The sequence below is a fragment of the Colletotrichum tamarilloi genome (assembly GCF_030869305.1).
Source record: "Colletotrichum tamarilloi strain Tom-12 chromosome Unknown Scaffold_15.1, whole genome shotgun sequence".
In the NCBI taxonomy this organism is placed as follows: domain Eukaryota; kingdom Fungi; phylum Ascomycota; class Sordariomycetes; order Glomerellales; family Glomerellaceae; genus Colletotrichum; species Colletotrichum tamarilloi.
Genome location: NW_026849398.1, coordinates 642,317 through 663,430, shown reverse-complemented (window position 1 = coordinate 663,430; position 21,114 = coordinate 642,317). Strand labels below are relative to the sequence as shown.

At 52.8% G+C, this 21,114-nt stretch overlaps 8 protein-coding genes across 8 annotated transcripts; 5 read left to right on the top strand and 3 right to left on the bottom strand.

The window, feature by feature from the left end:
- Positions 1-811: 811 nt before the first annotated feature.
- On the top strand, positions 812-946 carry CTAM01_05914 (uncharacterized protein; the record flags this gene model as incomplete). Its single annotated transcript, XM_060521944.1, has 1 exon — positions 812-946. A coding segment is annotated over one exon (135 nt), but the record flags the coding sequence as incomplete, so codon positions are not given.
- A 237-nt stretch (positions 947-1,183) lies between these two features.
- CTAM01_05913 (phosphoglycerate mutase) lies at positions 1,184-2,732 on the top strand (the record flags this gene model as incomplete). Its single annotated transcript, XM_060521943.1, has 4 exons — positions 1,184-1,219; positions 1,437-2,178; positions 2,245-2,356; positions 2,588-2,732. 4 exons carry the CDS (start codon positions 1,184-1,186, stop codon positions 2,730-2,732), a joined length of 1,035 nt encoding a protein of 344 aa, XP_060383612.1.
- A 240-nt stretch (positions 2,733-2,972) lies between these two features.
- On the top strand, positions 2,973-3,140 carry CTAM01_05912 (uncharacterized protein; the record flags this gene model as incomplete). The annotated part of the gene is made up of 1 exon (XM_060521942.1): positions 2,973-3,140. One exon carries the CDS (start codon positions 2,973-2,975, stop codon positions 3,138-3,140), a length of 168 nt encoding a protein of 55 aa, XP_060383611.1.
- Positions 3,141-8,346: 5,206 nt separating this feature from the next.
- CTAM01_05911 (uncharacterized protein) lies at positions 8,347-9,670 on the top strand (the record flags this gene model as incomplete). The annotated part of the gene is made up of 3 exons (XM_060521941.1): positions 8,347-8,632; positions 8,698-9,531; positions 9,591-9,670. The coding sequence occupies 3 exons, from the start codon at positions 8,347-8,349 to the stop codon at positions 9,668-9,670; spliced, it is 1,200 nt and encodes a 399-aa protein (XP_060383610.1).
- Positions 9,671-10,822: 1,152 nt separating this feature from the next.
- Positions 10,823-11,298, bottom strand: CTAM01_05910 (uncharacterized protein; the record flags this gene model as incomplete). The annotated part of the gene is made up of 2 exons (XM_060521940.1): positions 10,823-11,063; positions 11,129-11,298. The coding sequence occupies 2 exons, from the start codon at positions 11,296-11,298 to the stop codon at positions 10,823-10,825; spliced, it is 411 nt and encodes a 136-aa protein (XP_060383609.1).
- Positions 11,299-14,321: 3,023 nt separating this feature from the next.
- CTAM01_05909 (WD repeat domain-containing protein) lies at positions 14,322-16,828 on the bottom strand (the record flags this gene model as incomplete). The annotated part of the gene is made up of 6 exons (XM_060521939.1): positions 14,322-15,574; positions 15,625-15,767; positions 15,818-16,350; positions 16,408-16,569; positions 16,626-16,743; positions 16,806-16,828. 6 exons carry the CDS (start codon positions 16,826-16,828, stop codon positions 14,322-14,324), a joined length of 2,232 nt encoding a protein of 743 aa, XP_060383608.1.
- Positions 16,829-17,328: 500 nt separating this feature from the next.
- On the top strand, positions 17,329-20,061 carry CTAM01_05908 (adenylosuccinate lyase; the record flags this gene model as incomplete). The annotated part of the gene is made up of 16 exons (XM_060521938.1): positions 17,329-17,455; positions 17,519-17,646; positions 17,757-17,832; positions 17,893-17,915; positions 18,039-18,064; positions 18,113-18,190; positions 18,291-18,329; positions 18,382-18,737; positions 18,858-18,885; positions 19,007-19,136; positions 19,186-19,234; positions 19,295-19,344; positions 19,395-19,410; positions 19,458-19,519; positions 19,609-19,662; positions 19,735-20,061. The coding sequence occupies 16 exons, from the start codon at positions 17,329-17,331 to the stop codon at positions 20,059-20,061; spliced, it is 1,569 nt and encodes a 522-aa protein (XP_060383607.1).
- A 373-nt stretch (positions 20,062-20,434) lies between these two features.
- Positions 20,435-20,791, bottom strand: CTAM01_05907 (uncharacterized protein; the record flags this gene model as incomplete). The annotated part of the gene is made up of 1 exon (XM_060521937.1): positions 20,435-20,791. The coding sequence occupies one exon, from the start codon at positions 20,789-20,791 to the stop codon at positions 20,435-20,437; it is 357 nt and encodes a 118-aa protein (XP_060383606.1).
- Between the last annotated feature and the right edge of the window lie 323 nt (positions 20,792-21,114).

The following is a 21,114-nucleotide window of genomic DNA, read 5'->3' as shown; positions in this document are numbered from 1 at the left end:
GTGAGGTGGTGCGTGGCAGGCAGGCATCCGTCGCCCCAAGCCTACCTACCCAAGCCCTGAGCAGCCGCCGCCCATGGTTCCGTATCCAGTCACCCAGTATCCGCAGACCGGACTCGACAATGGTGTCGGGTGTAAAAGTGAGATGTGACCTGCCCCGAACGCGGGCTGGCAGGGGCGGAACCGGGAGAAGAGTGCCTGAGCAGTAGTGCGGTGGAGGGATGGATGGATGGATATCATTGAGGATCGTCACTTGTGAGGGTGTTCGGATGCCATGAGGTGCTGAAGGATGTGGGCCCCACTTACCTAAGGCAACCTAGGTGGTTGTATTTCGCACCCGTGAGGTAAGCTAGGGAGGACTGGCGTAAGGTGTCCAATGGCGTAGCTTCGCTAGGAAAGGTACTTGATTATCCGTACGATACCAAGGTAATCACGGTGCACCGAGAGTCCCCTTCCCAGGCACTCTAACCAGGTAAGGGTGGTAAGCAGGAGCGTGTAGGTATTCCCAATGTATTCCCAGGGCACTTTGGTCTGAGTAGGTAGGTAGGCTCTTTCCAGGTTTGGCCCTGCCTGCCCTACCCTGCCTGCCCCGAGTGCCCTGCCCTGGCCCAGTGGTCCCTTCCTTCCCAGCCCGTGGCAGGTCACTCTTGCCGTCCCATTTGCCTCGGCAGGGTGACTGCGTTGGTTTGGGGGAACACAAAGCGCACGGGGAACTGGTCCGGGCTCTTTACGCACTCTTAGTTGAACGACATCTTCAACCAACCGCCACCACGTCTTCTCCCGCACACATCCCACACACACGCATACGGAAACTCATTCACACGCAAACACTCTCAGACGTACGCACACCCAACCTCTCCTACTCCTCTTACTCCTCCATCACATCCTGTCCCAATTTACCGAGACCTGGACCAGACACCGAACATCCATGACTCCATACGGATACTGACCTGCCCACAGCCACAGAACCCTGCCCGGTTCTGCCTCACGCCTCACGGTCCTCACCTTATCCTGGAACCAACAAGCACCACGCACACGTACACACACACACACACGAGACACACGACGACAAACACTATACGCCCGGCCGACCCCATCGTTGCTTACCCGTTTTCTATCCCCATTTGGTCGGTCCTCTTCCAGGGATACAACTTGCGACGCTCCGCTTTGCTCTTTAGTCTCCAACATGTCATTGGAAGTAATCTACATCACCCGCCATGGAGTAAGTATCCGTTTCCCCCTGCCCGTTTCTGTCCAGTCTCCTTTCGTATCCGGCTTCATCTTCGAGACCAACGTTCCAACGAGAACGAGAATGGCTGAGAAGATGAGGGCTTGGGGAAAAGTTTCACTCATGAAACCTTCTTCAACCTATTCATCGCCAAACCCACACACCCTGGTACTTGATAAAGATCCGCGGGCAATTCTCTTGAATTTGTCAGTTGATGCTGGCCCTGCTGGTTTTGAGCAAGAGACTTAATTCTGACAACGGCCTTGGCGTTCTTCAGTTCCGGTCAAACTGGCTTGTCGACCCTGCCACGGGAAGCTACACGGCCTCCATCCCGTCACCGACAGGTATACCTGCGGATCCGGAATTGACTGCCCATGGCGTCGACCAGGCCAAGGAGCTGGGCGCCCACCTCCTGACCGTTGAGCCTCCAATCGACGCAGTTTATTCCAGCCCCTACTATCGCTGTCTGCAAACTATCACGCCCTTTGTTACTCTCAACCAGGAAAACCTCAACCGCCTTCGGGAAAAAGACGTTGGCGCTAAAGCCGATGCTGTCACCATTCGTCCCGAACACGGCCTCTGCGAATGGTATGGCGCCGCTCCATTCGAGCACCCGACTCCAGCCTCGAAAGACGTCTTGAAGCCAATGTTCCCTCACATCGATGACACGTATCAAAGCCGCGTCTATCCCGCCCGCAACGGTGAGACTATCGCTCAATTGCACGACCGTGTCGCTGCTGGTGTTCAAGCCATCATTGAGCAATGCGACGCCCAGGGCCACCGTGCAGTTATTCTGTGCTCCCACGCTGCCTCGATTATTGCTCTTGGCCGAGTCCTTACTGGCGAAATGCCCGAGAGTATTGATGCGGAAGATTTCCGAGCCTTTACCTGTGGATTAAGCATGTACCGGAGAAAATCACCCTCTTCTTCAGCAAAAACTCCAGGAACCGATGGTAGGATTCGAACCCCTACGTCATCATCAGGCTATTGGGGCTCACGGTTGACAATGGAACCAACAGGCCCAATCGCGGATACCAAGTCGTGGAGGAATGGTCGGGGAGTCGCAGGCGGGTGGATATGTGAGCTCAACAGCGATTGCAGCTTTCTGAGCGGAGGAGAAGAGAGGGGATGGTAAGTACTCAGATGGACTTCCCGCTCCAACCCGCACTCTCGCGCGCCCGCCCTGGCTGAGATCAATCCAATGGGACCTTGGCCGGCCCTCACCCTTGCTTTTGCCCGACACCCACCGAGGGGCCGCCCCTCCCTATCTTTTCTTTTCCCTACTCGTATTCCTCTACCACCGCCCGAGAATCTTCGGATGCTGTCCTCGGAAGTATGCTGACTTGAGAAAACAATCTACAGGCGATTCTCTGGCGACGAGTCCTTTTCCACGGCCGAAAACTCTTCGCAGGCCGACGCTGGAGTGGCGCTCGGCGTGGTGGTGGAAGGAAAAGTGAAACCTGACAAGGTCTCTCCCCACAGAGCTGCAGGTCATCATCGTCTCTAGGAATTGGCTCATTGGCGGCGTGCTTCGTCATTTGCATTGCAGTTTTTCTTCTTTTCATTCTCAGGATTCTACAAAGGACAGTTCCTCGACGGGTCGCTCAGAAGGGTCGAAGGCTGCAACAAAGTTCTAGGTCCTCCAGCCTGACTAAAACCGATCCGCACCATCCGTCCTTGCGGCCGATATACGATGGCAGCTAATGCCGGATAGACTTGCCTAGCTGCTGCGGGATGCATCATCTGCATGTCTCTGGCACGGGCTGGGTGCCATCAAATCTGCGAGCCAGTCAGCGCAGCGGCTAGCCCCGAATCCATGACAGAAAGACCCCTGTCACTTTCATCTTACAGCTGCCACACCATTTCATCGTTCCATCTCTTCAACTTCAACTGCTCACCCATTGCTCTCCATTGAATGCCTTCAGTACACGAATTCGCGCCTGAAATCTCGCCGCAAGCACATGGCTCCTCCTAACCTTCACCGTCTGATCTTTGTCAACCGAGATCGGCTCCTTCAGCTGAAGAAATCCAATTTCGTATCTGAGGCAGCCATTGGTGCTCAATGTCTATCCTGTGTCATGAGCACATGCAAGACGCTTGACGTGCCTGTATCTTGCGTCTCGCCTCGCCTCGCCTCGCCTTGCCTCGCCGCTGCCGTTCACTAACAGGTAATCTGGTTTCGATCCCTTGACATCTTGGCTCCTGAAGGGTTGCGCGGGGTCTACTGGCGAGAGCTCGAATATCGGCTGATTCCTTATCACAGTGCAGCTCAACATCGCGGATCCGTGTCCGCTTCCGTGCCCGCCACCTCCAGGCTACGCAGCCTCGCTCGCTCGCTCATTGCTCGGCCCCTGCTTGGGCCCCGGGAAGTGGATATTTGCATACAGAATAATAGCAATAACGAAATGAGTATCAGATCTGGTACGACGCTTTGCTGAAGAAAACTGACCTTGGCAGACCTTGCCGCAGGCATACCTACAAAGCAATCTCTCTAAATTTGGCACAATTGTTTTTCTGTCACGATACGGTCAAAGGACGGACACGCAACAACATCAAACGCCCGCTTGCCATTGTCAAGCTCAGCTTTTCGGTCGATTTCGAATTACCATTCTCCTACTACGTAGAAGGTTTAGTCTAGCGTCTGCGTGGGGTCCGATCGGTGCCGGATGCATCTTCCGAATCGCTCACCTAGTGTCCTTGCCGAGCCCCTAGCATCATCTTCGGATCTGGCTCGAAGTTGGCCTCCCTAGCGGTGTAGGTTCACACTATTTGACTCAGCTGGTCAACGAGGAGCGTTCCTGTTGAGTCTAGCAAGTACATCGTACACGGGGCGTACTGCCAGTGGCCACGGCAACTCTCAAGTCCTTCACAACACCATCGATTTCGCCAAGCTGCAGTTCTTGAGGAGCTCATGATCATCTCGCATGTGTCAAAAGAGCGGTGGACAAAGGCAGCTTTGCGTCAGCGCGAGATAGGAGGGTCGGATAGGGCTCACCGTCCTTGTGAAGAGCTCGGTCATGGACCAGGCCTCGAGGGTCTATTGCCATGTGTACGACTGGGGATGGCGATATTGTTTAGTCTGCATGTGTCTCTTGCAGGGAAAGGAAAGTACAGCCTTGGTTCGGCTGCAGAAGAGGTGATGATGGAGGGGTGTGTGACGTGCTTGGGAATTGCTGAACTCTCAGGGTGTTACCAAGGCGGCAGACAGTGCTAACCAAGGAGAGGATTCTTAATCGGGCGGCATGCTTCTGTCGATCATGGCCCATAGCCAGCCGCGAGCTTGTCTGTTTCGGAATTTCAATGCGGGTATTGGCTTGACGAGGTTGATGGTCAGGTTCCAAAAGGAAACAGGAGAATAACAACTGCGGTTAGCCACACATCCGCAGGGCGAATAGGTTGACGTGGTATTATTGCCAACAAAACACGCGCTGGGCTGGCAAAACCGTATGCAACGTACAGAAACGGGCAACCCAAAATATTTCGGCCGAATAGCTCCACGGAGCTCCTCTCATTAGCACCAGGGCTGATACGAATACTGGAGAGAATGCGAAGGTTTCGACGGATACACCGGGTACAACGGATAAAGGTTGCTAACACATATTTCGTGGCTTACGTTCCGTTCACAAGGCTTCTTTGCTCGTTCTCCGCAAATGATTTACATACAGGCATTTTGCGTGGGGTAGTACGAATGCTGCCATCAACCGGCAAGCGCATCTTCTAACTTCAGTACCATTCAAAATGAGCCAGCATCATAAGGGGCCTCCTGCAATCATATGTGGCACGTTGGGCGATTTACGGCGCAGAGTAGGAGGCTGTGAGATGAGCAAGCTGCCCGATGCGACGGTTTGCAGAACCAACTCCAACAAGTCAGAAACGTGCCCGCGATTCAAGGTGGTCCAACAAGAATCAAGCAATTACATGGGTTCGAGATGTATTTCTGGAGCACAAAGGGTCTTCTCATTAACGACTCGGCTGGTTCGAGTCGCAAAGTCGTCAGAGCTTTTGAGCGGTAAAAGGCAACTGCAAAGAGAAAAAGGAACGATAGATGCAGCGTGGCGAACCCTCCTGCATTTCACCCTCGACAAGGCATCGTCGCGTGGCTTTAACAAAGGGAGGGAGATCCCTGAATTTGACGGCAAGCTTGAGTTGAGTCTAGTAAAGAGTCCAGACGAGACGAGACAGGCAGGGTAATGAGATACCTCTCTGGCTGTATGGAATAAGAAACCTGGGGTCCGTTGGTTGGCCAGACGGTGATCCGGCCGGCAGCAGGTTCGCAGATGAGTGGGCAGCAGAGCTGCAAGTCAACACAAGAAGACCGTTACGGCATTATGCTTACCATAGACCGAGTCTTGCGGAGAGTCCGGGTGGCAGCGGGTTCTCCACCTAAAGACAAGTGTCTTCGCCAGCCCAGCCGCCATCTGTGGCCATCGAAATCTGCGGCGGCCAGTGGTTTCTTATTCCTACCGACTCGAATCATGGTGAAGATCCAGATTGTTCATTATGGAACATGACTACGTACTTTGGGGGGGGGGGGGGGGCTCTTGACACCATTACACCCCTCCCCCCGGTCAGCGCCAAACTAAGCGTACACAATCCTGCCAGACTGCCAACCTTTCCCGCCTCTTCACCAGACTTTGGCACCCTCGTCGGGCGGGCCCCCGCAAGAGAGTGAGCGGGTTGTACGCAGTAGAGACTCGACACGACGGCGGCCCCACAAACCGTCTTTCCTGACCCTAGAATGCGGCGGTAAGGCGGCTGCAGTCGACGACTACCGCGTGGCCATCCATGGGCGGCCATTTATCGATCCCTCCATCTCATCAGCGGGTACAACTCAGTGTGTGTCTCTCCCAAATCAGAAAGGTATCTCGAGCAACAACCTGAAAGATTACGATGAGCATTTCCTGCGAGATTTGAGGCGGGTATGTGAGTGTGTGTGGGGAGAGGCGGGTGGGTTAGCCAAAAGGACACTCAATTCTGCATCTCAGAATCACACCGACTTTGACTTGACGCCGAGGACTTGCCGTGAAGTGAGCAAGCCATTCTGCAAACACAACACATGGATGGCTGTTCGGTGAGGTAGATGTGGGCGGTATGTCATGGGTATGGGATTGGGGGGATGGCCGTTACAAAACGACAACGACAACGACAATGAGCCATGAACAACAATCAGAGCAAACACTGTTGGACACAGCCTGTCTCCGATTCCAGATGAGAGGGATGGAGGAGCAGAAGGATCATCTATTATTGCAATCATGAGTTCCAAAGTCCCGGGACCATGGACGACAACAGATGGTCCAACCGGTGCACGGCTGCCAAACTTTGGAGTCAGCTTTTGGGGGCCCCGAGTCGATCCAATGGCAGCCTTGTGTTGGTCCAACAGTAAATGGGGATTGAAGTCACACGAAGCAAAGAAGACATGGCATATGCCTGGCGGTTCCCTGTTCACTTCACTCAGTCTTTACCGTCACGACAGTGTAAAGAGCGTGAGTCTGTGAGAAGGTATCCCTACCCGACAGGGGCGGAGCCAGCGAAAAGAGGCACGGACGACGATGGAGTTGTGTTGTGTGCGGGTGTTTTTATCTCCACCTTATACCCACACCTCGAGTGTCCCGATCGAGTATCTAATCGTTCGTTCTTCGTCTCTGCTACGTCCGGAAGACAGTGGAACTCGCGGCTTGGCCCCCGAGCGACTACCACCTCACGCACCAGTTGTGACGCGCAGCTCGATCTAAGACTAGCGCCCCTGGAGGAGAATATCGACTGTGCAGCAGGTCCCGAATACCACCTGCACTCACTGGCATCCACACGGGGCTCGGGCTCGCCCTCGCTCGCTTGCCTCTCGCTTTGAGTCTAGGCTGCTGGCACGGCCTGGAGTGTCTAGGTTGCTAGCTGGGCTTGCAAGCTTGCACTGCACTGCACTGGGGGACCCGGGGGGGGGGGGGGCATCGGGCAGCGGCTGCACTACAGATGGCACTATTCCCCTTCATTACCCGGGCCCTCCACGGAAGACTGTAAGTAGTAGGTATGGATGGATACTGTGATGCACTCTCATCTCGACTATTGGGCTGCTTCGTCGACTGGAGCGACTTCCTCTCTCCCTTGCAAGCTGTGATCTCGCAAACCACCCCACCTGCTATCTGCGGGCGCTGCTGGTTCCTTCGATTCCCTCATTCACGCCTCCCCGTCTCACTCTCTCACTCTCTCCTCCTCTTGCTAGGTAGATAGGTACTGCTGTTGCTGCTGCTTTCTATTGATGCCGCTGCCATCAGTTGCATGCCCACGCTCCATCCTCGTCATTCCCAAACAGGCCACGACCCTGTTTGCTACATGCCTCCATTCAAAGACGGTGGCGTAAGGAAGATGGTTCTCCTGCAACGGCATGCATTACACAATTGAGGGGGGAGCATGGGAGGAAAGCCACACATTGACACACCCACGGCTAGGTCACTATGTACTTGGACGAGAAGCGCCCATCTCCTCTCACTCCAAGTCTCTCGCAGTCTCTCCCCCAGGTGACGAGCCAGGATCTTGACCCTGGATGAGGGGCGCTCGGCGCCAGCCAGACCTGACAGATTGGGCGACCTGCATGATACATGCCATGGATCTACACATTTGGTTGCGTCTGCACATTGCCTGCTTTAGCACCGAAGAAAAAATAAGAAACGGCTTTTCGCTGTCAGAAGCCTCCGAGCGGAGCCCCGATCTCCCTGGCCCTTGCTTGGAGCTATAGAGATAAACCTGGTCTTCAACTCAACCCCATCGAACCGGGGTCCTGGCTCTTTTCTTTCTCAACCGCGTGTGGAAACTTGAAAGAGAGAGAGAGAGAGAGGTCCCGGAGCAAAAAGAGATATAACAGAGACAGAGATCCATCGCGGCCGGGAACTTGATAATCAGGGTCTGACCCGTTGTCGATGACTCGTCTTGTTTCTTCCTCCCGATCAACACACACCTTTCGCCCCCAAAGATCTCACATTTTTCAACGTTGTTGTTACTTGATCAAGATCTCGGCAAGTGTTAGGCATCATTTCTGCCTTTCTTCTCTTTGCTGGCTTACACACTCTTGATCTGGATACCATCATCACTCCGGACCTCGACGTCTACTACCTACAACATCAAACAACATGTTTGTCAGGTTACAAGATCACCAGGACGGCATGGACAGACTGCCGCCTCCGCCAGCTATGAGTTACCACCAGAGCCGCACCGACGACGTACCAAGGGTGTTACCAAGCCTCTCATCATTCAGCTTCGACGACAGGATGGACGTGGACGCTCGTACCGATACAAAGCCGGGCCAGCGTCATGAGGTGGAAGTGGCAACAACCTTGGCCTCCATGGCATCATTCAACATCAAGTCGCCTACTCTTCCTTCTCCCACTCAGAGCTTCACCTCAATCAAGTCAGATGGTAGGACAATCTTTCCACTACAAGTGTCATCCAAGATGGGCTTTGAAGCTTACATCAACCTCCAGCCATGACGAGATCAACAAACTCTCAGTTCTCATCCCCTGAGCCGCGGTCACCAGATCTCCCTTCCGTCAACAGCCAGCTTTCCTTCACCAAGGATAGCACGGCACAGATTACGCTCCCCCGCCTTCGTGAACTGGATCTGCGGCTCCCCGAGCCCGAGTTCGTCCCCAGCCCGAGCTTCATGCCTTCCGCTATGACTGGAGGGCCTCGCCGAAGCAGTATCGAATCCCTCGGCTCCTTCCAAGAACCCAGGATGGACCTCTCCTCACCAACCGCCTACCGAATCCCGATGCCACCGATGCCACCGATGGCCTACCCTGACGCCCTCCCCTCGCCCACCTTCAGCAACTCACACCGCAACCCCCTCTCGCCACCCAGCCGCCGTCTCCAGCACAGGTTACCAGTGACTCTACGGACCGGCTGCAGCCCCAGCCGGAGACCCCGCCGCTCGCCCACGGGGTCCCGCTGCAACGTAAAGTACACGATCCAGCAGGTCGACTTCATCGACTACTTCCGCGTCGACCACCACCTGTCCTGGAAGGAGGTCGAGGCCAAGTACGCCTCCGTCTTCCCCGAGGACGCCGCAAAGGGCCACAAGCGTGGGCCTCAAGGCTTGCAGGGCGTCTACTACCGCAAGAACAAGCAGATCCCCGCCACGGATCCCAACAACCTGCTCGTCTTTGACGAGGACGATAACCCAAAGACGTTCCAGTGCGACGTCCGCGAGCAAGGGAAGAAGATGAACAACTCGATTGGCCTGCTGGGCATGCACCCCGAGCGCGCCATCACCTACGCGTGGGTTTCGGAAGAGCACAAGCGGCAATACGACAAGCTTGGTAGGTTTACCTTACTGTAAAGTGGTGACGAGAGCAATGGAAACTAATTTCTATACCAGGTCGCGCAAGACAAGCTCAGCTCGACGCCGCGGAGGCACGGAAGAAGAGGAGACGAGCAATTCAAAACAGCCGTCTTTGATTTTCTCCTTTTACCTTTCTCTCCCTCCCAAGTTTGCACTTTACTTCTACTCATGATATCCATTTCTTTACTCTTCATTTTCTCATTCCTATGAGAACCTATATACTACACACTTTGAGGAAAAGCTGCAAGAAGCAGCTCCCCTCACAACTTTGCCAAAAGAAAAAAAAGGGAATACACAAAACATCACGCTACACGAAGCGTGTAATCATTCATCTATCCAAAAGTGCAAGAGACACACAAAAAAAACTTGGTTTTCCAGAAGTGTACGATGACGAAGATCTGCGTCTGATGATGGGGCAGGGGCGTTGAACAAAGCAACATGGGAGTTTCATTCATTTTTCCATTCCCCTCACTTCTCGGTTTCCCCCAACTTCCCTGCAATCATGGTCACGGTACCAAAAATGGAGGGTTGGGCAAGGGTTTTTTCTTTTTAACCATTGAGGGCGGCACAGCAACAAGCGCAGGATACGCCGAGAGCAAGAGAGGGAGTTTTTTCCTGGGGGATAGTCTTATGAAATGGGATGATGCATGTGGTGTGAATGGTGCGCATGGATCAAGATAGTATGGAACATGGGAACAATGGATCAAAGGGAAACGTTGATGACAAGGAGTTGAAAGAGAAAGCATTATGCATTTTTTTTGGTTGTGTTTGGTTTCCGCAACTAACAATCTGGGGGGGGGGGGGGGCGAAAAAAAAGAAGATACCAGTTGGTTGTGGTGCGTTATGTGGGATGAGATGGGAATGGGAAAGCAAGGGGGGTTGCGGGTTGAGGTAGTCGGCGAAGACTTCGGAACTACCTATTTCTTTTCTTTTTCATGCTGCTTTCGGTTCTTCATACATGGTACGTGGGGATTACGATATACGAAGTGTGTCCACAATGCATTTTACAATGGGATTATGAAACGTCAAAAGAGGGTGGGAATGGGTTGGTTGGGCAGACGAGGGGGGGCTCCTGATTGCTCGTCTGGGGGCCACGCATAGAGGCATTGTTGGTCAGCCGGTTGGTTGGTTGGTTGGGGGTTTTCCTGGAAGACGGAAATAAAGGGATTAGTAGATTTTAGAAATCACTACGAATCAAAACCACGAGTTCAAAAATAATCCAACGTTATCCTCCGAACCCGGGATGAGCAGTTTGTGCGTCCCTTCCATCATCCCGTTCCAGAGCTCTGGAAACCCATTATTTGGTTTGCACAAGGCAACGGAAACGGGCCATCGGATCTTGTTCTTGACGGAATTCGCCTTATGGGGATTTCGAGGGAGATTTCAATCATGGTCAGACGAGGCGGACGGAAAGAAAAAGGGTTGTACACCTTTGTGGGGGGTTTCGTAGTCTCTGAACGTTGGACCGTTGTTACCATTGTCCTTCTCCCGTCTGAAACCGGGTGATCACTGCCCTTGAGCCAAGGGGGATTAGGCGAAGTGTCCAAGGGCACCTATTGTCGAATCCCACAAACATTGCCCATTGACATGGAATTTGGACTTGCTTGGAATTCCTCATCCAACATTGCTTGCAGTGTTGGTGCTGTGCTACCGAACCGTAAAGAGAATGCTGCGAGTATTGGCCTGTAGAGAATTCTAGAAATGTTCGTCCGTAGTCTATGGCATCACTCTTACGCAAGCGCATCTTTGGAACTTGGGGGTGGTTTGGGCGGTCTGTCTGTATCTCAGCCTGCTTTGTACCCTCTGCCCATTTTTGGTAGGGCGAATGTACGTACGCGTGTTTGCGAGCTCAGATGTATCGATTCTGACCGGGCTGACGGGCATGGCGCATGTTATGCGCAGCTGTCACCGGTTTGCTACAGCGGACAGTGTGACGTGAGTTGACGAGGCTGTGATGCGTAAAGTCCGATGTACATTTGAAGGCTATGTATAGGTCGACCGCATGATGATCTCCGGCCAAAGATAGGGGCGCAGCAAAACCAAGCGGCCGTAAGGGATGAAGCATTCTTTCTGCGGCGGCTAATTTTTCCAACGCAGGGACAGCGAACCGTCATGTCGGCCCTTCGTGAATAAGTTTGGCAGATGGTGACAAGCTGGGGGTGGCGTGGGTGACGAAAATGTTAGTAGAATCGATGCAAGATGGCGGTGGTGATGAAGAATGTTGGAGATGGTGGCGTAGATGGGATGTTAGCCTCGGCTCTGCCCCTATCAAACAACCTGGGACTGAGGTGAACCAGACAGTTGGGACCGTCATGTTGGTGATTTCTCTGTACGGAAGTGACAAGACAGGGTATGGAGGTACTGTTCTAATCTGTCACCCAGTATCCGAGCGAGGCTTGTTGGCAAGAGAGTGTGTAGGGAAGTATCTTGTTTGTTTGCTGCAATGTTTGCTTGCCGTTGCTGTGCTCAGCCAGCTAGAGGGAGTATTGATTGCTGTTGATTGCTGGCCTCATGTGACAACTCCACGCCCTTGATTGTTGTCTTGGAGAATTGCGTATTGCTATACAGAAACGCAACGGCGGGTTGAAGGGCGGATTCTTCACAGTGTGGTGCATATTCTCGAAGTTGCCAGTCGCACCTGAGGGGTGCAGCGGTTATTGTTTGTCAGACGCCCCAAGGCGGTGGACGTTCGGACTCGGATCTGCAGCGTCCCTTTCTTTGACGACGGTCTCCTTGTTCCCCCCTTCCTTTCCCATTTCAATATCCTGGCTCCTTTCTTGCCTCTCTGTGTGGCCTCGTGGACCTGCAGGGGCGAATGAAGTATTAGTTGGTGAAGATGGTGACCCGCTGCATGTTTGCTCTCCACTACGGCAGGACAGCTAATATCTTGCAACCAACATGCGGTTTCAGGGTCAGAGGCTGATCTGGCCTGGTGGCCGTTGGAGCGGAAGACTCCATCTCCAAAGCATTCAGTACTTGAAGTGTCGGGCGGCTGGTTTGCTTGCCTTGGCGTTCTCTCTCTCCGCGAGGGCCATCCTCATTCGGCGTGGAAGCTTCATCGAAGCGACATGTTCCCAAAAAAGGTGCTGACAGTGCGTGTCTCCAACAAACATCGACGCTTGACCCAGTCGTGTTTTCGACGTTGAACCGGCGTTGTCTACAACCACGCCCCTCCCCACCGCCAAGACCGGAGAGACGGGAATGGTGAACATTGAGCATTGTTCTGGGATGAAAGTGGGCCGGTTAGATGATGACCTTGTGACTTGTGTTGGACGTCGGTCCATGCAGTGTTTGTGAAGAAGTGGTCTTGGCTCGCCAGGTATGCGAGGATAACGTTCCGCGAGAGGCGAAACGTCCGAGGCAAAAGTAGAGTCTGTGTTGGAACGATGTGACAAAGTGGAGGCTGAAATTGACAGGTTCACCTAGACTGGTCCTGGCATCGGGTCCGTCGTTGGTTCTGCAAAGGCGTGAAGAATTTATCCACACTGGGTTAGTTCCAGGGTGGAGTGGTCCATCCAATATCAACCGGGTAGGCGTAACTAAACCAACAGGCTCCTTCCTCGGTTATCACTATGATCCTTCGTCTCCATCAAAATTGAGGTAGAAACGGCATCCTCGTCAGTGCCGTTGGCACACATTTCACTCGCGCGGGAGGAAGCCCGGGAGTCAGTCGGGGCCTTGCTGGTACAAGGCTCTGGAGACTGGGCGAGTATCTGACTGTCCGCATCGTGATGAAGTATATATTTGACGCTTATCTCAAAGTATTTATTCCCGATAAGCTGATTCTGTAAGCGTACAATAAATGGGTGTGTAACATTGAGGTTTTGACCTTTCGAGGGAATATGAGCAAAAGTATTCGCAGACGTGATGATGAATGGCTTTTCCTTCTGATACCCGCTGAGAGGTATATGGGACTGCCCGATAAGTTACAATCACGGCTGAGTACCTGGAAACATATTAGTGCTGGCTTAAGATTTTCGAAAGCCTCAACGCTTCCTGACCCCAAAAGACTAATAGAGAGAGCCGTGACGACTTAAAAGTAATACAAAGAAGAAAAAGGAAAGGAAAGGAATGTGGGCTGGGAGATACTGACTCTCGAATACACGCCCCTGCCCGGAATCGAACAGCGCGCCCCTCAGGCTAGCACGGCTTCATTGGAGTATTTGTTTTGACTTCTCTACGTCAGAGTGTGAACCACCCGGCCAATTGGCCGGATGGGTGCTGTTGACAGGAAGGACGTTGGGATAGAATATATCGGTATCATCGGGAGGTTGAGGAAGGTTCAGGCATGATTTCCAGTCGTTCAGGACGCTCTTTCCCATCACACTGTTACCTACCTACCCAAGGCAGCCGTCCGAGTCATTGAGGTACAACGAGAATCAAAATTTGATCATTTGGGGCCCAGTGGTTACCACAATCTGCCTCGTCGATGGTTCTGCGTTGGTATGATTCCACTAGAAGTGAAAGAAATCTCAAGTGTGATGATATTGAGAATGTACGTCTATTTTCACTGACTTCGACAGAACAGGCTGACTTATCCTATCAAATACCTAGTCGGTATCATCATGTCTCACAATTCAAAACAATGGCATGTCTTCTCACTGGGAAAGTCTGGCGATAGTCCAATATTGTAAAGGCCTTATTTCTCTCGATCTAATGAGAATGACGCATCTCTGCGCGAGCATAACATCGTAGTTATCGTATAGCTGGCTCCTGTAGCACTACTAATCATCATTAATTCTTCATCTAAACCTCTACTCGTGATTGTCACGGGAAGGGAGACTTGGGCTTGTCCATGGGCTGTAGTCCGAATATGTCGTCAGACTTGATTGGCATAGTCTGATCCTCGGAGTCAGCGACGACCTCACCGAACAGAAAGGCGTTGCGCTCCCTGCTGATATTCCCAGACGGCTTCTTGCGGTGTGCGCCTCCTGAGCTCGACTTGGGCAACTTGGGTGGTGAGGCGGACTGGGCAGACTGGTCTGGTTCTAGCATCCAAGAGAAGGAAGACTGGGCGAGGGTTGATCGTGTTGGGATAGGCGGTTGAGGTCGTTCCAATGGCTTCACGCGAGGTGCGTCAGCTTTTGGGCTTGAAACCAGTGCTGACGGATGTTCTGCTGGTTTATCGGCGGGTGCCTCTTGTGTAATGTCCATGACGTCGGGAATGGCTGTTTTCGAGGTCGTGGGTTTTGTCTTTTCATGCTCATCCAGAGACAATGTCGAAATGACGCCTGCCACACTCTCTGCAGCAACCGCCGCCCCTAGCACAGCACTGTCGTTCGCGTCTATTTCCATCAGGGTCTCGGTATTCGCCTCCTCCGGCGGTGGGCTGGTAAAGCCCTCCAGATTTGGTACTTCAATCGTCGGGTCTTCCAAGTAAACCTTTACAAATTGCACCTTGGCAGCCGCTACCTCGACAAGCTCCAACGTCTTGACCTTGTCTTCTAGATTAGTAGTAGCCAACGACCTGAGACTTGTCACTGTCTCGTCTAACATGTTGGCCAGCAGTTTATTCCGTTGCTCAATGGCAGCGATGGCCTGGGCTGCCGAGTCATCGCCAAGCAGTTGCCTTGCCATCCGAGGAGGATAGCGTACTTCGTTCAGCCCTTGCATGTTTCTCTTGATATCGCCCATGGCGTCTCGTACTGCTTGGTTGATGCCAAGTTTCTCGCCTCGCTCCAAAACGCTTTTGGCTGCGCCTTGAAAAAGTGCTTCCACACCACCTTGCTGTTGAATAAACCTACTCGCAGACGGAATTGGTGACTGGCCACCCTTGGTCCGATTTCTGAAGGACGAGAAAGCTTGGCCCATTGGTGTCGTGGGCCTCGAATTGCTAGCAGATTGTGTTGTGCTGGGCATTTTCCCGGTGTATTTCAAGAGGAGCGAAACGCCACCTGAGACATTGAGGTGTGTCTTCAGATACATCGCATCATCCACAAATGTATGCGGCCCGTGAGGAGCTTCCGGTGCCGGGTACTTGAGAAGCAGTTGCAAACAAACGGAGTAGTCCGCCTCGAGCACTGGCATTGATCAGCATCAGTGACGTTGGGTTATCCTGAAAAATACTCACAACTCCAGCGGATGCGAAGAAGCATAGCGACGCAAATTAGATCGATCAGACTGAGAGACGGATCGACCGCGAAGAGGGTATCCCATAGCACGAGCGTTTCATCAAAGGGAAACTCCCGTCCAAAGAGAAGACGAATCCAACGGCTGCAAGGTGTAAGTCGAAAGTCAACGTGGCTGGATACGGTTCAACTCACATTAGGAAGATTTGTGGCAGAATTTCAATGTCTTTGAGATGGTTCGCCAGCTCAGGATCGACCTTGGCCAAACAAACCTCATGTATGTGCTTGCTCTTCTCGACAATGGCCGATGTTTCCACCCGGTCTTTGGAAGCAGACGACATCGCTGCCCTTGAGATCGAGTCTTGGACTTCATAGAACGCCCTTGCCCTTTCCATGATCTTAGAGAATAAGGCAAAGGCGTCATGCTCAACGTACAGAGAGTCTAGCATAGCTAGCATTTTCGTATCGACATTGGTGCCAATGGGCGAGATAGCCGCGGCATCAAGCGCGTCCTTGTTAACAACAAAGAGGATGGGCGCAAGAAGTTCATGCATACCCTGACGATACCCACCACTATTTGGATGGAGCTTACAATACACGAACAATGCATCAATAATCATTGTCTGCGTCTGCTCCTCTTGATAGAATGGCTCATCTGGCAATCGGCGAACGTCTTGTGCAATCTCGGCCCTAATTATCTCGTCCTGCCGAACAGTATTCCACGGTGACTGGATAACATGTGAGCTAAAGATCTGTAACTGAGACACTGGCTTCATGCTACTCACCTTTGGATCGTCCGTCAAAGGATCAATGGCGACTTGGGCCAGCTCCTCGGGGTGCTTGATGAACTTCAAGAAGTGATCTCGTCTTTCTAAATAGAAACTTCGCGATTCGGCAAGCTGAGGCACCCAGTCCGATGATGGAACATCTGGCATCAGCAAGAATGCCTAAGAAGCTGTCAGCTCCAAGTTGAGATGAAATCAACTTCCAAGTTCACACCGACCTTCCAACAAATTGATCGGAGTCCCGAAATGCACGGACTGGAAGGCCCGTTATATCTGACTGCATTTTGCAAGTCTGACAGATTCCCAGCATGTTTTAATGTCTCGGTCCATCGTTTCCTATGAGTTGGATCAGTCGGTGAACATGATGTCACAGCTGGGATGGTGCGACTCGCACTCACTGGGCTTCATCGAGCGTCCTCATCTTATAGAGAAGAGGCAATGCTCCCCTGAGACCTGCAAAATACAATCAAACAGAAGCAGCGAGACTGGCATCCCAAGGCTTCGAGGATCCCAAAGCTTCACCGCGATAAGAAGAGATCAGGTTGGCGATGGATTGGGATGTAGTTCTTGTTGTGGTTGGAGGTGGCTGGAGAGGAACAGGGCGATGGCGGAAGCTTGGGCCAAGCCAAAGTACCGCTCGTCGTACCTGATGAGGTAAGAGAGCCCAGAAACTGCGATGGAGGGGCAGGGACAGAATGCAGGGGTCGGTGGCCTGGTGTGGGGCAGCGGGGCACTGCGAAATCTGCGACCGCCTGCCCAATTAAAAAGTACCCCGCGATCGGTCCAAGTCATGTCAGTGCCAGTCGCCGGACAATTTTCGTGCATTTACTTTCTGAGGGTGACTATTTTATAGCGAAGTTTTTTCCTTCATTGTGTAAGGCGTGAATATCCTCAGAAACTACCACACACACAAATCTCAAAATGTCCGGACTTGACACATACAAGACGCCCCTCGATGGCAGATATGCCAGCGAGGAGGCCAAGAAGCTGTTCTCCCAGCGCAACCGTCACTCCACCTGGAGACAGCTTTGGCTATGGTTGGCCGAGAGTGAGTGAAAAAGTCTCTCTCGCAGTGTCCGGGTGAAACTCATTGCTGATCTTGCTGCTATAGGCGAGAAGGAGCTTGGCATCGACGGAATCTCTGAGGAGGCTTTGGAGCAAATGAGAGCTCACCTGACATTGACCGATGAGGACTTCAAAGTGGCTGCCGTTGAGGAGAAGAGACGTCGTCATGACGTGGTGAGTAAATTCGTTCAATTTTGGGTCAATACTTCTCATGATGTTGACCGGCTCTTCACAGATGGCTCGTAAGTGGTTTGGGCGTAGGCTCTTACACGGATCATGATGAGATATTGACATATTCGGTCGCAGACGTTCACGCTTTCGGCCAAGTTGCGCCTGCCGCCGCTGGCATTATTCACCTCGGTAAGAATCCAGTCAATTGCGCGATGCGCGTCATCTCCCTTGTACTAATCTTATGTATAGGGGCGACGAGCTGCTTCGTCACTGTAAGTTGGCTTAAGTCCTCTCGCATCAAGGGAGCCGCCTTCCATGATTCTGGGACACTTTGGAACAGATAGAAAATTCTCCGAGACTTCATTTGGAACAAGGACTGACATATTATACTACAGGACAACGCAGAGCTCATCCTGATGAGGTAATGCAAGAAATATGACTTCAGAGGCTAAGAACTAACACCCAACAGAAATGCTATGGACCTTCTTTTGCCCAAGCTGGCCAAGGTCATTCACAACCTCTCTCAGTTCGCTCTTCAGCACAAGGAGTAAGTTAAGGCTTTGTAGAGCAGTTGGACCGGCACGACCTCTTGGACGATCCGTCTGCGAAGTCTTCCGTCTTAAGATAATGACTAACACAACCTACAGGCTCGCAACTCTGGGATTCACCCACTACCAGGCCGCACAGTGAGCCTCCACCCTGTTCCTGCACAAGTAACACACACTGAACTCCGTCCAGACTCATTACCGTGGGACGCCGCGCCGCACAATGGATCCAGGACTTGTGCATGGACTTGAAGAACATCGAGACCGCGCGCGAGCGTCTGGCCTTCCGTGGTGCGATGGGCACCACCGGAACCCAAGCTTCCTTCATGGAGATCTTCCAGGGTGACGGTGCCAAGATCGACAAGCTCAACGACCTTCTCTGTGAGAAGGCTGGCTTCCCTAAGACTTACGACATCTCAACCCAGACATACACCCGCAAGACCGATCTCGACGTCAGCAACGCTATTTGCGGCCTGGGCGCGACTGCCATGCACATCACCAATGACATCCGTCACCTCGCCCACTCCAAGGAGATGGAAGAGCCTTTTGGTGAGTGACTGATAGGCTCTCCTACCCCTGAAGCCCTGCATACTCAAGGAACATTTAAGTCGAGAGTCCAAAAAGGGGGATGCGGCTTTTGTTTGAATATCGAGCTGACAATGTCTCCAGAGAAGGACCAAATCGGTTCTTCGGCAATGTATGTTTAATTCCTAACTGGCTTAAGAAATGATATGCTGACTTCACCACAGGGCGTACAAGAGGTAGAAACATCCCGCGTTTTCTCTTCCCCCTATTTCGTCCTTATAGGGGCTCAGCAGATGGCACACGTCTTCACACTGGATGCTCGCACAGGCGGCCTTAACCAGCGACCAAGACACATTTCAACGAGCTGACACCACTACTAGAAACCCCATGCGCAGCGAGCGCATCTGCTCTCTCGGACGCAAGGTTAGTCGACTACACAGCGTGGAAGAGTATTGATGCTGACACCACCTAGCTGCGCTCTTTGCCGGCCAACTTCGCGGATACGTACGCGGACCAGTGGTGTAAGTCACTCAACACCCCGGGCCCCCAAGTGATTTTTTAACGTGCTAACACCTGGCTAGTTGAGCGCACGCTCGACGACTCTGCTATTCGGAGAATAGATATCCCCGAGGTAAGTTGACCCCGCTGGAAGTATGGAGACGCGGCGCTAATCAGTAGTAGATGTTCCTCTTGGCCGGTGAGTTTTGAGCGGCTCTAGACGCCACAGCCACCGCTCTGCTGAAGAAGTTGTGCTAACATGCCTAGATGCCATCCTTCTCGGACTCGACAACGTCACGTCCGGCCTGGTAAGTCCTTCTTCTCCACGCCTTCAGACTGGAAAACACCACGCTTGCCTACCCCAATCACTATGGAGTAAATCACTTACAGTTCACAGGTCATCTACCCTGAGGTCATCCGCGCCCACGTGATGGAAGAGCTCCCCTTCATGGTAAGCCCCAAAACATCCCCTGGAAAGTATGTTAGTCGCGCACAGATCGGCTACTAACCATGGCGACAAAAGGCAACCGAGAACATCATCATGAAGATCGTCGCCAAGGGCGGCTCGCGCCAGGAGGCCCACGAGGAGATCCGCGTTCTGTCCCACCAGGCCGCCGACGTCGTCAAGAAGCAGGGCGGCAAGAACGACCTCATCGAGCGCATCAAGGCCACCGAGTACTTCAAGCCCGTCTGGGACTCCATCGACCAGCTCCTGGACCCCAACCTGTTCACCGGTCGTTCCGCGACCATGGTCCAGCGCTACTGCGGCGAGGGCGGTCCTGTCCAGGAGCAGATCAAGCCCTACGCCGAGTACATCAAGAACACTGGCGCTGCCGAGCTCAACGTCTAAGTTGAGGTGGGCCGTGTCAGTGTAGTATGTTTTCTCGGACGGTGACCATGGCTGGCAATCAAGTCGGCTCTGAGTTGGGGGTTCACTCGCTTTAGGTTGATATGAGAGGGGATGAAAAAAAGCGCTTTAGAGGTCTGGCTGTTCATACGGCTGCCGCACGTGCTACCAAAAATCGTTTATGATTGCGTCTCGCAGGAGAAACAGGAAAATATAGACTGGGATTTACGGATCGTTGGAGACCAAGTGATCTTTATTATCAGTGTGACGCTATGCTAAGAACATGAAAAGTATCACAAGGTAGTCAAGAAGGTAACAACATAAAAGGCACCAAGCAACATAATCCACGGAAATTCTATTCTCTCTCCCAGAACAACTACGCCCACCCCCACATGTTCTCGATATTGTTACACCAGTCCGCCGGGATCCCGCAAAAGTTCTGATCGGCGGCCGTCGGCGCCGCGAAGCACTTGTTGCCGCCCGACTTGTTCCGGATGCACACGTACCCGACGGCCGTCGGGTTCGGCCACGCCTGCCGCAGCTGGCAGTCCGGGTTGAGCGTGATGGTCGTGCCCTTGTCGCGGGAGTACCACTGCCAGGTGTTGCAGCCGGGCGAGAAGCGGAACCCCGTGATGGCGTCTCCGCTGGCCGTCCTGTCGGCGCATTGTCCTCCTGCTTGGACGGAGACGGCCATGGCCGCTGCTGTGGCGGAGAGGAGTGAGGCGAGACGCATCTGTGTTGGGTGATTCACGTGTTAGTTATTGGGGGTTTTTTTTGGGATGGTGTTGCTTTTTCTTTTCTTCTCATGTGTTCTTGCGTAGAAGGGTAGGCGGGAACTGACTGTGAAGTTGGGTCTGCTTTATGGTAGGCCTTGGACTTGAACGGTTTTCAAGACTAGGTGGGGATCAACGTAGAGGGGACATCCGTCAAACGAGAGCAGTTGCGCTCGTCGACAAGTATATATGTGCGTGAACGAGATTGGCACGATTGGTGTTCATCCCATGATTAAGACGAATAGTCGACTCTTGAATTAGAGTTGTAGGTCTTGAGTTACCA